Below are 17,132 nucleotides of genomic sequence, written 5' to 3'. Positions count from 1 at the left end.
TAACTGCAAATTAAAGGATCATAGTACCAAATCCCAGCCTGGGCTCCTAATGAGCTGAAAGCCTAAAGGAGCAGGAGGGAGGAATCTTTCAGGTCATGCTCTGTTTTAGCACAGCAGGACTCTCCTGGCACCTCAAGCCTTCAACTGGCTGTAGCAGTAGAGGAGCAATTGTTGTTGACTTTTTTTTGCTCTCACCTTTCTCATGCACTTTTTTTTTTTTTTATTACTTGTAGCAGTTCTCTCCAAATTCAAGGAGTAGAAACTTTCTTGAAAAAAGTCAACACGTGCCTTTTGGGCTCCGATTCCATGCACAGGTAGCATAGGTCACATAAATCTAGGGAATTTAGGTTAAATATTCTGGCTTTTAGAAGAATAAGTTTAAGGATCCTGCCACATTTAGGTTTAAAACAATAGGACATAGCTATCCTGTTTTTTTTTTGTAAACATTTTTTAAACAATTTGAAGATGCCTGTGTACTTCTGTATTTGAATATACAGTATATACGTTTGTTTAATAAAACTTATTATACAGCACTTTCTGGGCAAGCAGGTCAGGGAGATTTGCAAAGTGTAGCTAAAATAACACAAATAAAAACACAGAAAGGAATTCCATTGAGGATAGGAAAGAGGCAGACAATCAAAGGACATTCAAAACAGATTAAATAATAACAGTCGAACCCTGAACATGAGACAGATAACTGTTGTTGACTTCCAAAAGCCAGAAAAAAATAATGAGGCTTAAGAGGAGACTTACATCTTAAATGAAGGCTCAGACCGTATCGGGAAGGGGGAAGATCATTCCAAAGTTTTGGACCCAAAAAATAAAAGGCACTGTGTCGAGTGAATTCTAAATTTGCAATTTAGGTGCAGGAAGGACTAGGTGATGGGAATCCAAAGAACGTAATTGCTTGGAAGGGATGAATTTAAATTAAAAAAAACAAAACAGTATTGGCGTTTTTTTTACCGACAGCGTTTGTTCACGACTACACAGATAGTTACTATGCTCTGGGTAATATACCCTGATTGTTTGGTTTTGTCAAATTTTCTATGACTATACCTATAAGAACATTTTGACCCCTGAGGCAGGCGTTTGTCCGTGTCGGGTCATCTTCAGAACAAAAAGGACTATATCTCCATCCGGAGGGCCCAGTTTTGCTTTTTTTTTTCTGTTTCTGTTTGACCTTTGTGAACCAAACAGAGAATCTTAAAGAACAATCTGTAAGGAAAGGACATAGACCTAATGGGATGAAATGATCAGAAAGAGCGCTTGGCCGAGAAAAAAAAACAAGCAACAGAATTATATAATTTTCTGAGGCTCTTCAAATGGAATTGGGAAGACTTGTGAAAATAGAATTACAGTAATCCAGCTTGGAAGTAATAAAATTGTATATGTGAGAGTACAGATTACCACAATCAAAATAGGAACAAAATAGTGTAGAGCTTACGAAGGGAACAGAAACCAGATTTCACAACAGAAGAAATATGTGAAGCAAAAGAGCTTTGAACTGAAAAGATTTGTACAGGCTGCAAAATATGATCAAAAAGCAGTAAAGGGATTGTGGGGGCCAGAAGAGAACATTTGACCCAACAAGCTATGGTCTTGTCTGGATTTAAAATCAGTTTATGTGCAGAGAGCCAGGACAGAATTGAAAGAAGACAATACTGAACCTGAGACAGATCAATCTGATAAGAGACAAAAAGGAATACCAGAAAGTTGTTGTCTGCATAAATGTGGAAATAAATATTAAGATCTTGAATGAGGTAAGCAAATGGACTTAGAACAGTACCCTGGGGAACTTCACAAGAAAAGGGTTGGGGAGGAGAAGTCATAGTTCCCATAGATACTGAGAAGGTGTGACCTAAAAGGAAAGAAGAAAACCAATTAAGAGCAGTGCCAGAAATACCAATGTCAGTAAGCCACCTGAGAAGAAGAGGGTGATCAATTACATTGAAAGCCATGGAAAGGCCTAAGTATACAAAGAAGGAGATCACTAAGCAGAGAAGTCAGGACAGATTCGGTATCATGATAGTGGTGAAAACTGGCTTGGCGGGAATGAAGAATTAAAGTGTCTTCAGAAAAGGAATAAAGATTGGAGTATACAACTCTCTCAACAAGTTTAAATAAGAAGCCTAGATTAAAGATTGGATTTTTAGTGGGGTCACTAGAATTGAGGTGTAGCTTTTTCAAAATCGTGCTAAATAGAGCATGCTTTCAACATGAGGGAACAATGCCTAAAGTCAGACTGTTATTCACCAGAGAAAGAACAGAGGGAAGTAGGATGTGATGGGAAATAGTGTACCAACTAGGGAAGATGGGATCCAGAGAACAGAAAGTGGACTTAGTGGAGGAAAGGTGTTCCTTCAAAGAGGCCAGTGAAAGTGATGGGAAGGAAGAGAGAGAGGAAAATTGAATGGGACCTGATGGAACAGGGGTCTGAGGGGAGAATAGAGGGCAAGAAGATGAACAGACTGGAGGGAGAAGGGCCAAGGGAATGGGGTACTGAGGGAAGAGAAGCTATTAATGTGGTAATGTTGCTTGAAAAAGAATTTGCAAGGACCATCAGAAGGGGCCAAAGAAGGACCTGATCTGTTATGCTGTAAGACAAATCTGAAACTAGTTCAAAAAGAAGCGAAGTTGAATTAACCGGTGATTTAAGAAGCTTCTGAAAATAGGATTACTTTATAAATGCAAAATTCCTGATTGCAGAGAAGATGAGCCTGAGGGGTGCGAAGCTTGCACCACAGCTGCTCCTATGTATAAGCCTCCTTTTGAAAGAATGGAGCTCTGGATTGTACCAAGGGAATTTAGGATGAGGGAGAGCTGGGCCAGAAGTTGACTTAGAGAAAGATTTCATGGCTGTCCTATGACTAGAATTTCAACCAGCTGTTTGATCTTCAAATGAGAGGGAGGAAAACGTATCTGGGAGACATGAAGAGAGGGGAGGACAAGAGGAAGGGTTAATCGAATAAAAATTGATGAGTACTATGGGGGGGGGGGGGGGGGGGGGGGAAGGGTAGAAGAAACCGAAGTAGTAGCTCTTGTTGAAACACAAGAAAGAGAGGAAGAGACCCTAAACATAAAAGTAACAAGAAAATGATTGGACCAAGAAAGGGGAGTACTAGAGAAAAAATAGCGCCAACACTTGAAAGTACAAGCTTAAGAGTATGGCGGGCGACATGAGTTGCGAAGGGAACGTGTAAACTTGAGATCAGCAAGAAGGACATTAATGAAAGTGATTCAGAAGGAGGAGTCAACATGCATATTGAAATTACCTAAGATCAAAAGATTTGAAAATTTAAAAGATATATCAGAGTTTGGGAAAGCAAGTCCTTGAGTTTGCTACTGAGCAATGGGGGATGGTAGAAAACCACCAGATTAAGAGAAATCAGGGAAGAAATGTAAAGACTAATAACGTCAGGATACATAAAGAGAAAAGGAGATAATTCCGAGACGACAGAAGTGGATGGCAACAAAATATTAATCTCACTACCACGTTTGGAAGAATGGGAAAAATAGAAAGTTTGGAAACATGGGTTGGGACTCAAAGACAGCATTCTTCACCAAATGGAAGCCTGGTCTCAAAATAAATCGTGGACAAGCAATGTTTTGCCCCGAATAGAGTGGCAGTTAAGGAGACTGAAAAGAAGTGTAGGGTTAAACACTGAATGAGACAACGATGGGCCAGGGAATGGGAACTACACTGGTTGGTAAGTAGTACAAGTATAAATTGCAGAGGAGTCCTTGACCAAACAACAAGTGGAAACACAATGATATAGAGGGAACTCAGAGTAGCCCTAATGAAGCGAAAAACAGAAAAAGTTAAAAAAAAAAAAAAAAAAAAAAACTAAGCATACCTTGAGTCAAAGATTGCCCCCTGAGATCGCCCAAGGAGCATTACCTGCTTTTTGGGTGTGCTGCTTCTGCACACACCGCTGTTTGTGTGGAGGAGTAGCCTAGTGGTTAGTGAAGCGGACTTTGATCCTGGGGAACTGGGTTCGATTCCCACTGCAGCTTCTTGTGACTCTGGGCAAGTCACTTAACTCTCCATTGCCCCAGATACAAATAAGTACCTGTATATAATATGTAAACTGCTTTGAATGTATTTGCAAAACACACAGAAAAGTGGTATACCAAGCCTCATTCCCTTTCCCTTAATGACCCCAGAGGGCTTATGTTGGTATGGGATGCAAGTCACATGGTCAGGAAGGCAGGGAGAATCAAACTCTGAAAAATCTTGTCCATACAAAGATTGCACAAGCCTAGCAGGAAATGTTGCTTGCTTAACTTACAAGCTGTCAATGTAGTACAAACAGAATATGACCATGAGTTGTGGGGACAGGGTATAATAAATCAAGCAGCAGTTCTGATACATTCATGTAATCTTTGTTCTTATAGGTTAAATGTTGCGTGTGACCTAGTCTCTTTGGGATCTGCTTGTCTTCATTCCTTAGCCCAGAGTGTAACGCTTAAGTATATTGGTTATCTCCAGAGGCCCTAGTCCTTACAGGTAATATGGGGTTTCTCCCTCTGATGGGGAAAAAAACTCCACTTCTATTGTGGATCAGAAAGCAGGTCCCACAGAAGCTTAGCTGAAATTGGGTGGCGGGGGGAAGAGGGGTTGGTGGTTGAGAGGCTAGGATGGGGGAGGGCAGACTTATACGGGGTCTGTGCCGGAGCCAGTGATGGGAGGCGGGACATACTGCTGGACAGACTTATACGGTCTGTGCCCTGAAAAAGACAGGTACAAATCAAGGTATGGTATACACATATGAGTTTATCGTGGGCAGACTAGATGGACCGTGCAGGTCTTTTTCTGCTGTCATCTACTATGTTACTATGAAGAGAACAGGTGGAAACAAAATGCTGAACTATGTCTGGAATAGGCAAGATGGTGAGACTGAGAAGTGAATGTGTGAAGAAAGAGGAAGGTGATGAGTTTTCTTTAGGGCTATTTCAAAACCACAAATAATTGATTTATTGAGGATTTCTCCTAAAGACAGAGAATGAGAAAGCAACCTTGATGAGTCAGACCCTTAGTATTAAGCTACTCTCTCTCAGCAGGTCTAAAAACAGCAACCTCGTTCATGGGAAATACAAGGTGTGGGGGAAAAAAAGCACTGAATAGTAGATTCCTCTTACTCATGAGTAAGAATATTCTTACTCATGGGAGCAAATAAATGTTCTAGGGTAAATTTTACAGTTCATTTTCCCTGGGAAGTCTCAACTGCAGCAGTTGAAAAGGTGTGATGCATGGTGATTGTTGATGCATAAATTATGCTGTACAATATGGTGGCAGCACCTTAACCAAGTTAATGTTATGTTCAACTTGTATATAAAACACCCTATGAATTTGATAAAAATAGATGAACACAGAAAAAAAGGCAAAGCTGTTTGTGTGTTTTTATACAGGTTTTTTTTTTTTCAACAATTGTTTTTCTAGTTCACTAATTAATGAATATTATGTGCCAGGATCTTGGAGTCTCATGACAGATGATGGTACAAGTAGGCGTAGTTAAAATTTCCTTAGCTGCCTTTTCATCAATGAAAACGTGTCAGCAGATCATCACTCAATAAGAATAGAACTGTCAGCTTTAGCTATGCTCTGAAATTACCAGTCATCCCTGGGGAGGGGGGGGGGGAAGGGGGGCAAATCTAAGCAATTATTCTGGGCTCCATGCTACTGTACTTCAGAAACTTCCAGTGTGGCAACAGGGACAAAGTCTTTCTTTGGTGACAGCAGTGCTGACATTCCTCAGTCTCTTCCCCACCAACCCTCTCCTGCTGGCAGGAAGAGTCAGAGAGAAGCTTTTCCTACCTGCAGCTGTCTCCTTTCTGAGACCAATCAGTGCTGGGGCGAACTGAATAAATGAATATTAATTGCTGGTACAGCTATCAGCTACTGTTTGTTTGCCTGGAACTTCCTTATATTTCTCTACTAGCTCTGATACTGTACCCCTGTAAGACGAGGTAAGAGCCAGGATAATTCAGGACATCCAAGAGGTGGGGGTCCGGGCTGGCATTTGCAGTTAGATTTGTTTTAAGGAAAGGGATTGGGGGGGGGGGGGGGGGGTTGGAAGGAGGAATAAACTGTTGTCCACCTGTTAATTTTAAGATGGTATCCACCACCCCCCAAAAAAACAAAACAAGTAGACTGCATGAAAAGAAACCAGGACACAGGAACACTTCTGATTCTGCCTCCTTCTATCCGGTTAACTTTTTTGCTGAGAAACGGCCTACCTAGCTAACATTTATTAGCTCAATGGGGTTTACACTACTTTAAGGGCCCTGTTTACTAAGGTGTGTTAGTGTTTGTAACGCACCTACATTTTGCATGCGTGCTAACCATGTAGGTGCCTATAGGGATATTGTAGGCATGTACATGGTTAAAGCGCGTCAAAAATGTTAACATGCTTATAACACTGCTTAGTAAACAGGGCCCTAAGTTTGTGATGAATTCTGATACTTTATAATCATAGGTCCTCAGTTTTTCAAATTTCTGGATGCCAACTTGAGGATTTGCATCCTCGATCATATCCAAGCACCCTTAAAATGCTCTTATCTTGAAGCTACATTTTATCCATCATCTTCTTGTGGTATTCTCTATCCTATTTTTCTCCGACACTATTGTGGCGATGCCTGGCACAGCATGCCACTGAAACAGAATCTCAGAGGAGTCTTCCTTTCTCCCAGCACAAAGGCTACAGATGGTTTCTGAGTCATCCGGACATGTCCTCTGGGGTGCGGGTATATTAAATGAAGGGAAAAATTATCACAAGATAAAAATAAATTTTTAAATCTCCAAGTGTTGTACAGCCTACAGGCATGATACCATGACAACCAGGTTCAAAACCAAGCTAGCAGTGGTGAGCTGCCCAGCATCCAAATAACTGGAGCAGGTGATCCGATCAGGAAGTGGCAGGACAGAGACCAGAAAAACTGTTCCGTTTAGCATTTTAAACCTGAAAAGGAAAAACGTCGGACACAAAAACCAATAACATAGCTTGAAGGATGTTCCAGGTCAGCTGATGATGGTAAAAAGATTAAATTCACCAGATAAATGTATTCATTAACTGCTTCATTAAAACCACTGTAGGACCTACACAGGAAATGATCTTTTTTTTTTTCTATCTCGGCTGGACTGATTTATTCTTCCCTCTCTTATCTCTGTTTCTCTTGTTTATTTCCTTAACATAAGGTCATATGTTGAGAAAAATGAACACTTATCTTTGCCTGAACAAGTAACAAATTCTCTTTTCTTGGCATTTCACAAGAAAAAGAACACAAACTCCTCCTCTAATTCTTACTTTTTTTTTTTTTTTTTTTTTTTGGAGTGTGGGGGAAGGGCTGACATTTTATTTTTGCCAGGGCTGGAATCCAGCATCAGGAGTTTCATCTGTGACTATCTGGTGATTTTTCTTCCATGTTCCATCCCAACTAATTTAGGTCACACAATATGATTCCAGAGCCCTGTAACCATGGGACCTAGATCTACCCCACTAGGAACTGGCATAGAATGGTGACTGGGAATCCCTACCCCTGTCGAGGTGCTCTAACTGCTTCAGTGCTATACCCCATTCCAAAATGGCAAGGGGAAGGAAGGGGGTAAATACTGCCACTTAGCCAGCCCCTTCTCCCCACCCAAACACACCTTTAGTTACCCATTGAAATGGCAGTCCTGGACCAACAGACTCCGACTGTAGTTACCTCCAGAAGCCTGTATGCATACACTGAGTCCAGCCTTTAAGAGTCACCACTATAACACGGCTGAGACTCTCTACCCCACAGGCTGCCCCAGCTGTCTCGGGTAGCAAAGCTGAACCTAAGAATAAGACCTAGGTCTTACACATACATACTATCCCTAAGTCAGTCCCATGTGTAATGAACAAATATCTCTCAAAGTAAGTTATAAGCAGTGCTGACCTTAGGGGAATACAGAGCATGGGATGAATCAACCATAGTGGGGGCTCTGCAGTGCTGACATTTGTGGCTCCACCCCCAAGCAGACACTACTGGGGACAGGACAAATGTAGATGCATGGGGACCCACAAAATTTGGGACAATCACCTCTGTTCATAACTAAGGATGGTGGAGGAGTAGCCTAGTGGTTAGTGCAGTGGACTTTGATCCTGGGAAACTGAGTTCAATTCCCACTGCAGCTCCTTGTGACTCTGGGCAAGTCACTTAACCCGCCATTGCCCCTGGTACAAAATAAGTACCTGAATATATGTAAACCGCTTTGAATGTAGTTGCAAAAACCTCAGAAAGGCGGTATATCAAGTCCCATTTCCCTTTCTTTCTACCATCTTGTCTTCATTAAAACCTGCTAGTACAGTAAAGCTCTGTAATAATGCTTCAAAGAGGTCCATTATCAGCCAATAAACCTAAACGTGTGATTCAGTCTATTCACTGCATTAGACGGGACACATTTAACAGACTTGGTAAGATTTTTACTGGAATTTTATAAAGGATGCTGTTACCCTAGTAACACATTTTAGCAGAGTAACACCCTGAAGCCAATATAAAACCAGCCCCTTGCTGGCAGCCAGGGGTACTCCTCTGCTTGTATTAACCTTCCAGACCTGAACAATTTCCAAATAGTCTTTTCCTTCCTCTGATTTCCCGCAGCAGAAAGGAGAGTCCTTCTTACAAATTCTAGTAATGCTGCAATCTCCAGGAGTTAATTTGAGCTGATACTGTACTGGAGTGCTGTCTTTATTATTATAGTTGCAGGAGAAAGTAAATTAATGCAGGGGACTGCACACAGAGGCCTAATCCATTTGATGTAAATCAATGCATTGCACATTTAAATTGCTCTGCTTTCCCTCAGAAAAGTACATTGAAGTGATTCATTAGGCACTGAACTGTTCACAAGAAACAGACCGATTCTCACAGGCATGCCAGCGCATCTCTGCTACTCAAATTTAAAAAGCAATCAAATCTACTAATAAGTCCTTTTCGCTGACATTTACACTGGCAGAGAGCAGGATTCTTGACAATTCTGATTTAAATAAATGAGGGGAAAATTCATCCGTGTTAACACACCTCAGAGTTGGGATATTTAAGCAGTCCATATTTTCATCTCCTTTGTCTTATAACCTAATCCATACTTTATCTTAACATCCATTGAATATGGAATCTCGTAACATCTGACAAGTCTAAATGAACCATTTTCAAGATCAGTATTAATGCCGGCGATTATTACAAAATGAGACGCTGATACTCTGAGTGTCCTTTCGCTACGTTTTAAACTCAGAATCGCATTCTGCATTTTATTTTTAAATTATTCTGAAGCAAAAGTAATATACAATAACGCCATGTGATCAACTCTTTTGTGCTACCTAATCCTACTTTCTACTACGTGACGAGGAATAATAAACAGATTCCAATGGATAATATGAGGCGTGCCACATGCATGCGATACCTAGAGACGCTACTAGAATTTCTAATAACTAAGGACTTACTTATGTGCATTTTGAAGTAACCTTACATACATTCAAAGGAACACAATACAGGAAGAACATGTCATAACAATGTAGCAAGGGACCAAATACTGATGTTAGCAGGAGGAGCCTTGAAATTACATATGCTACATCATTTTTACGGTTGGCCAGCTACAAAGATCCTTGCTCTCTCTTGAAGGGTTTGTAGGACTCTGTGCCAACTACCCCCAACTTCTTTGCCTTTTGCATTTGCTGCACAAAGCCCTTTTTATGAATTAAAGGTTAGACTGAAAAGACCAGATAGTGAATTTTTGTTTCAACCCTCAAAGACTACCCAGCAAATTAAGGTGGTCCTTTTTACTAAGGTGAAGTAAGCACTAACGTGTGCTTACCACAGAAAAAAATGGTTTACTGCGGGGTGCACTGAGGTGTCCCGTAGTCATTTTTGTGTGTGCACGCACTATTCATGCGCTAAAAAAATTACATTTTTTTTTAGTGTTGGGGGCAGAGAGCGGACATGATCTGCGTTAATCACTTAACACAGCTACACTGCTGCACGCTAAACAATTAACGCATGCTTAGCACGTGAGTTCTTACCATCTACATAATGGATGGCATTGAGGTCACAGGCTAATGGGAAAAATTGCATGTGGCCCTTAATAGAGAAAAATATAAAAAATCAGCTATTTTATCTTGGTGGAAAAAAGTGGCCTTAGTGCGCAGGAATGACCCACATAAGGATGTACTTTTTAGAAACATGACGGCAGATAAGGACCAAATGGCCCATCCAGTCCCACCCATCCACAGCAATCACTATCGCCTCCTTTCCCTAAGAGATCCCACGTATCTGTCCCACGGTTTCTTAAATTCAGTCTTCATTTCAACCACCTCCACCGGGAGGTGATTCCATATGACCACCACCCTTTCCGTGAAAAAGTATTTCCTTAGGCTTATCCATTTCCTCTTAACTTCATCCTATGCCCTCTCATTCCAGAGTCTTCCTCCATTTGAAAGAGACTCACTGCCTGTACATTAATGCCACAGTGGTATTTAAACATCTCTATCATATCCTCTCTCTCCCACCTTTCTTCCAAAAGAATAAATATTGAGAGCCTTAAGTCTGTCCCCATACTTTTTACAATAGAGACCAATAACCAATTTTGTGGCCGCTCTCTGGACTGACTCCATCCTGTTTATATCTTTTTTTCGTAGGTGCGGTCTCTAGAATTGCACATAGTATTCTAAATGGGGCCTCACCCGAGACTAATCGCAGTTTGGTAAAAGGGTCCCTATACCAAGTAAGATATCTTCTTAGCAATAGCTTAGCAGTCATTTTGTATCTTACCAGTACTAATAAATATTTATAGAGATACAAGGTATATACAATCCTGCCCAGCTAAAAAAAATTAATACTGAAGTGGCATGTTTTAATACAAGTTTCAAAAGAGTACTTCGTCTTCTCTTTTTAACCATCTCTATCATCTTTACCATTGACTGAAAAGAAACAGTGCCCCATATTTGTTTCTTATTAAAATGTATGCAGACTGGGCACCTTAAATATATGTAAGCAAATATTTTTTTTTTGTTATAAAGTCAACATTTCACAACTGAAATGCTCCATCAAGCAGTTCTAAGTTTTCCAGCTTAAAGCGTAATTTTATGTCATGTGATTTCTCATTATAAAAGTGCAATAGGTAAAATGGACATTCTTGTAGTGTGCCAGTATGGCAGATAATGAAATTGTCAAGCATTTTCTACCACTGAGCCCAATGACATTAGTGCACACTATTAAATGACCCCTCCGGAATATGGTGTCAGCCTCTCTTATTTGTGTCTGAGGAATATGTTAAGATTCCTATTCCAGAGCAGTTTGTTCCAGTACAGTTTTGCCATTAAGCTTAATTAGGCACACCTGAGCTTGTTACATGCAAAGGTTCCAGCCCTGTTTTATTATGGTTAATCAAGCAGGCTGCACAAATTGGAAGGCTGTATACATAACACAAAACTTTAAATATTCTCCAGGTGTCTGCACTAGGTGTGGTTTCATTGGCTCTCTTTTTATTGCAATTTTCGTATTTTAAGAAGTTATAAGCGGTATACAGCTATGTCCAACTAAAATGTTTAACTTGCCTTTATGCTTCAGAATATGTTTGCACCGTGAGATCACACACAGCAGCATACCCCGAGAAACATCTGGGAGACTAGCACAAGGGTGCATCTAAGATGTTCACCAATGTGCCAATCCTAAAGCTTTCAAGATTTTTTTTTTTAATGAACAAAAAAATAAGTACAATTTTTTTTAAGGCAGATCCCAGGTAAAATAAAGGTGTGTGTATTTTTTTTAAATATATAACTATATATTATAAAAATAAGAACTTGAATATATAATTATATATTATAAATATAAGATCTTTACCCTTAAGAATTTCTAACCTACTACAGTAAAAAAAAATGGAGAAAAGTAGCAAGTAAGCCGATTCAAGTATTTCAGCAAATCTATGCATTTCAATACAGCTCATCATTCTTCCATGTCATCCACTGTATAAGTTTATCCTTAGAATAGATTAGTTTTACTTCCAAGAAAATGTCACCAGCCTTTTACAAGGAACTGTTTACCAAAACAAGCATTTTTATAGTGGTGTCAAACATAGGCAATACAACAGTTTGCTATTCAAAGATAAAAATAATAAATTGCAACTCCCTATAAGCTTCTCCACAATACCTGATCATGAGAAAAGGTGGCCTCTTCAATAATCATTGTCTACAAGGATTTTGCCTTCTTAATGGCACATCTATGTACTGCTTCCCAGTAAGAACATGAATCTTTCTAAGAGATGTTTTTTAAATGCTAAAAACTCTTTGTATTATGGCAGTGTAGTTTTGTTTTTTTTAAGGAAAACATACCTATTTTCTTAAGAAAAGAACATGTGTTTTAATAATGTAACCCATAAGAGTGTTAACGGCTCTCAAAAAAATGGACATGTTTCATGCTAAACACTCCTGATGCCATCAAAAGGTTTTATCCTATGCAGAGAATATTCTGAATTCTAGATAGGTACAAAAAAAAAATATGAACACAGCAGCCAACATAATCTTGGCCCTCTGTCCAACTTGCCTGATAGCGTACCTTTGTGAACACAGGCGTAAGACTATAGGCGCGTTAGCGTTTTTAATGCACATTAAACACTAACGCACGTCAAACACTAATGCACCTACAGGAATGTATTGGCACGTTAGCGTTTAACGTGCCTTAAGTTTATAGGCGCATTGAAAACAGTAACACACCTTAGTAAACATACCCCAGAGGCATATTTTCAAAGTACTTAGACTTACAAAGTTACATGGGCTTCTTTTACTATGCCGCAGTAGCGATTCCTGCACAGCAAATGAGAGGAAGCCCATAGGAATCAAATGAGCTTCCTCTCATTTGCCGCACCACGAATCGCTAGCGCAGCTTAGTAAAGTGAGGCCCTTAGTAACCTATGGAACTTTGCATGTCTAAGTGCCCCTTACTCTATTTATTTACAGATATGGCAAGCGGTACAGTTCTCCTACAATTGCCCGACAAGCTAGACCTCTCCACCTGAAGCAAGTTTCATTTCAGAGCAAATCTCTGCAAACCAAGCAAAGCCTGTCAGTTTGGTAAAATCAGGTTGTGATTTTTGTTTTTAAGCAGATACACTAAAAACCCTAAGATGGTGCTAGCAGAATCCTTAACGCATTAGGAGGGACAGATTTAACAAATGCTTTATATATCTGAGGAAAAAAAACTGTCTGATGATATGAAACATCCACTAATAAAATACTGCACCATAGCTCATTTCTATTCAAAAATTGTACGCAAAACCTGACAAATTGTTATTACAATGGCGCCATTGCAGCCTGGATGCCTAGAGAAACATTTTTTAAAGATGAGAAAGGATGTATTTACTTCAAAGAGATAGACAAGACAAGTGGTTCTTCCTTTTTTCAAGGATCCCCTCCCCCCAAAAACCGAAGTTGTGCATGTAGCTGCTCAGTTGCACAGCTGGAATCATTTTGATCTCCACAACTATGCAGAAGGGATTTAGATTTCTCAAGTATGTCAACTGCTACAGCCTGAATTACTACGGTTTTTGCTTTCATGCTGTATCTACAGAGTAAAAAGGCTTAGTAAATCAGGCTCTATGAGTTTCAAACATCTTCAAAACAAATTAAATAGTTACCGGTTATTTCAGTTCGGAAACAAATACTGCATAACTGCTTTCAACGAGCTGAAAAATTGGTCAGCTTCAAAACGGTATGATTTCCTCTGAGAATCGACTTTCATGTGAAAAGGCCCTCGGCTGGTAAAAATCAGTGCATTCACATTAAGACTTGAATCCTGTATAAAATGATCAAGCTATTTTTTTACCATATTTATCCTATCACATCAGCTACGTCTGCGGCTATTTCATAACCCTTAAAAGTTGCCCCAGCACAGATGCTGTAGTACCATCCATCATCAAGGTAAACTACTACAATGACAGGGCTGAGAGCTCGTGTACTGTGACGCACAAAAGCCAGGAGATGGGCTATCTTACAAATCGCACACCTTCTACAAACTGATATTTGCCTTTAGACTCTCAACACATTCAATTCAGTGTGTAAAAACGGTACTGAAAACTCCCAAACGCTTCTCATGCACGTTTTAGTCACTGTGATCATCACACAATAAAGACACCATCGAAAGCCTACATAAAGAGAGGGGGGGGGGGAATCCTTGGTGATCTCTATACAAATTCAGCACTATCTCTTAACACCTCCAGATACAAAAAAAAAAAAAAAGCCACAAACATTTCAATAGCCCATGGCCCTTCGTTACATTTTAACTGGGCTCCTGCGAGGGGTGGAGGGGTTTGCGGTTTGTTTGTGTGGATGGAAGCAAATAATACTAGAAGCTCCCTTCCCCGCCCCTCAGCAGGCACGTTGCAAACAAAAGACTCTCTACCCCAGGCCGGGAGCTTGAGTCTTTACAGCAACCATTTAAAAAGGCGTTAATAAATCAGAAATCTGAGTCGTAGAAGAGCAGCAGAGCCCCCCTTCCTACCCGTGCTGCATAAAGTTGCCGGGCTAGCCAAGCGCGCCCTTGTCACAGTGTGTGTGCGCACGCTGCTGCAGTTTTAACTCACCTCGTGGGTCTCAGCTTGACTTCTTTCTTGTTGTCCACCACGGCGGGGACGCAGTTTGTCAGCTCCGTCCAGTCTGCGTGCAATCCACAGCTCCAACCGGTGGAAAACCGGGAAAACAACCAGGTCTCTTTTTTCCCCGGTCTGTGGCAAGTGCATTTCTTCTGGCCAGCTTTACACTCGCAGGGCTGCTCCAGCTGGATGTTCCTGACCAGATGGCGACCAAAAGTGGTCCCTCCGGTTTTCTGGATGTGCAGGAACACGATCAGATCGTCCCCTTTGATGTTAAAATCTACCTTCCGCAATAGGTCGTCGTCCGAAAAATTGAACCTGGGGACGAATTTGACCGGAGTCTCGTCTTCTGCCCGGTAAGGGTCTGCCATGGAAGAACTAAAGGCTTGGAGTCTCAGAAACTGGCATTCTGTGCCTGGGCAAACGTACTGCAGGACGATCACAGCGAAGAGAAAGACCATCACCAGGGCCAGCAGAAGCTTGTTGGATTTATCATCCATGTTCCCGGTGCAGCTGGAGATCCAAGATCATTACGACAACTCCCGATTGCGAGTGTAGTACGATAAAGAGGTGAAGGGCAAGCTGGCAGCCGGGCTCGGCTCGTACCACCAGTTCCGCCGCCTTCCTTTCTGCCTGCCTCGCCCCCCCCTGACAGCAAAGAACAACCCTTTTCCCACGGCAGATGTAAACAACTTGCTGATTGGCTAATGTGTGCCGGATCCTGATTGGGAGCTGCCAGGCTCTAGTCTTATTGGTCAGACTGACTCGCAGACCGTGGGACCGTGAAGGTTTCCTGACAGGAAAACTGTCCTATCAGGAAGAAAAAGCTTTCCGTCACGCAGCTTCTGATTAGCTATTGTATCTGTCAGCTGGACTCTGCTCCACCTCCTATCTTTCTCCAGTCCGAACTGGGAGGGACTCGTCTTTCTCGGGCTGCCTGGCTGCTGGTTACAAGTTCAAAAGCACAGGAGAGTTCACGTGTGTGTTAGAGTAAAAAAAAGCAGTAGTACGAGTCGGATATATAGTAGTTTTGCAGTTAACCTTCAACGTAATCCTTTATTATTGAACTTCCGCGTTCCGTTTGTGACTAGTCACTAAAGAGTAATGTTGAATGTCGTTGCTACAGAAAATAACATAAAACACGACAAGGTTCGTCTGCGTAGCATAAGCCAAGGTTTAATGTTGCGACAAGGTAAAAATATGAGAATCTGCTGCAGAGGGAAAGAGTAATGACACTGCTGATCCAAATAGAGAAAAATCAGAGGGTGGGGTGGGCAGTGAAGTTTAGAGTCAAATGCAGCAACTGTAAGATGAGTCTTTAATCCATTCTTAAATTTTGGGTAAGATGTTTCTAACTTTAACTGTTTTAGGAGAGAATTCCAGAGGGATGGTGCTAGGTAGAACATTGCTGGGGAATTATAGACTCAAAGTGAGTTGAAGGTACACGAGGGAATTGAAGTCAATGATTCTCTAGAGAGCGAAGAATGTGGGAATGAGTGTAAGGGATAATGAGAGAGGAAAGGTAAGGAGGAATATGAGTGTATTATGGGTTAAAATAAGAACCTTGAATTTTATCCTATAAAATTCAGTGGCGTAGCCAGACCTGACATTTTGGGTGGGCACTATGTATATATAGGTGTGAGTAGTTTTTTGGGGGATCCTAAATCATTTTTAATAAACAGTCTGCCCAACAGCTGACCTACAGCAACATAAACCACGTACATATTCGGAACCTATGTTGCAAACCTTAAAATCACCATACCGAGAATACAAAACACTCAGGACTTATAGAGCAATTCTACCATACCATAAGCAGTTATTTCTATGAGTCACACAAGGAAAAAGAAATAATCTTAAACACTACAGTGAGCACTAGAACATCAATTCACCTATTGCAAAATGAAACCAGATCTTCCCTTTCATCTTTCACCATTTTTCTTTTTTCCCTCCTTTTCTTTCCTTTTTTCCCCTCTCTTTCATTTCCTTTTTTGACCCTTTCCACTTTCCTGTCCTCATTTCTCTCTCCCCTTTTTTCTTCTTTTTACCCTTTCCATCCTTCCCCCTTCTTCTTCTTCTTTTCCCTCCTCACCTTCCCTTCTCTCTCCTACCACCATTTCTCCTTCCCCTTCTGTCATGCCCTTTTTCTTCCACTTTTCCCTTTCCACCTCCCTTCTTTCCTCTTCCCCTCCTCTTCTCTTTTCCATTCCCCTTCCCCTCCCCCTCCTCTTCTCTCTTTTCAACTAGTAAAGGGCCACCAAAACAGACACCAGATGCAGATGTGATTCCATATGCCCCAATGAAAGGAGAGTTTAATTTTACTTCCATTGAATTTCAGTATATTCCATCTTTATAACACCAGGCTTCCCAATCCCAAAGGCAGATTACAGAAACAGTTAAGATCATAGGCGCCCGGTATAAGAGGCTTGGGGAGGCTAAGCCTCCCCAGCTGCAGCAGGATGGATCAGCTGTTTCTTTTTCTCCGACTCCGAGAGTAGACCAGTCCTGACTCTTCTTTTCAGACAGTGCTGCTGCC

General features: G+C 41.0%; 1 protein-coding gene across 1 annotated transcript in view; it reads right to left on the bottom strand.

The window, feature by feature from the left end:
* HS6ST2 (heparan sulfate 6-O-sulfotransferase 2) overlaps positions 1 to 15,237 on the bottom strand; it is a 510,145-nt gene extending 494,908 nt beyond the window's left edge. Inside the window, exon 1 of the mRNA XM_030209994.1 lies at positions 14,591 to 15,237. Within this exon, the coding sequence (XP_030065854.1) occupies positions 14,591 to 15,099 (509 nt within the window). The 5' untranslated portion in view covers positions 15,100 to 15,237. The remainder of the gene's footprint in view (positions 1 to 14,590) is intronic.
* Between the last annotated feature and the right edge of the window lie 1,895 nt (positions 15,238 to 17,132).

This window comes from Microcaecilia unicolor, chromosome 7 (genome assembly GCF_901765095.1).
Source record: "Microcaecilia unicolor chromosome 7, aMicUni1.1, whole genome shotgun sequence".
Classification (NCBI taxonomy): Eukaryota; Metazoa; Chordata; class Amphibia; order Gymnophiona; family Siphonopidae; genus Microcaecilia; species Microcaecilia unicolor.
Note: the sequence above shows the minus strand (reverse complement) of the source record. Positions and strands in the feature narration are given on the sequence as shown.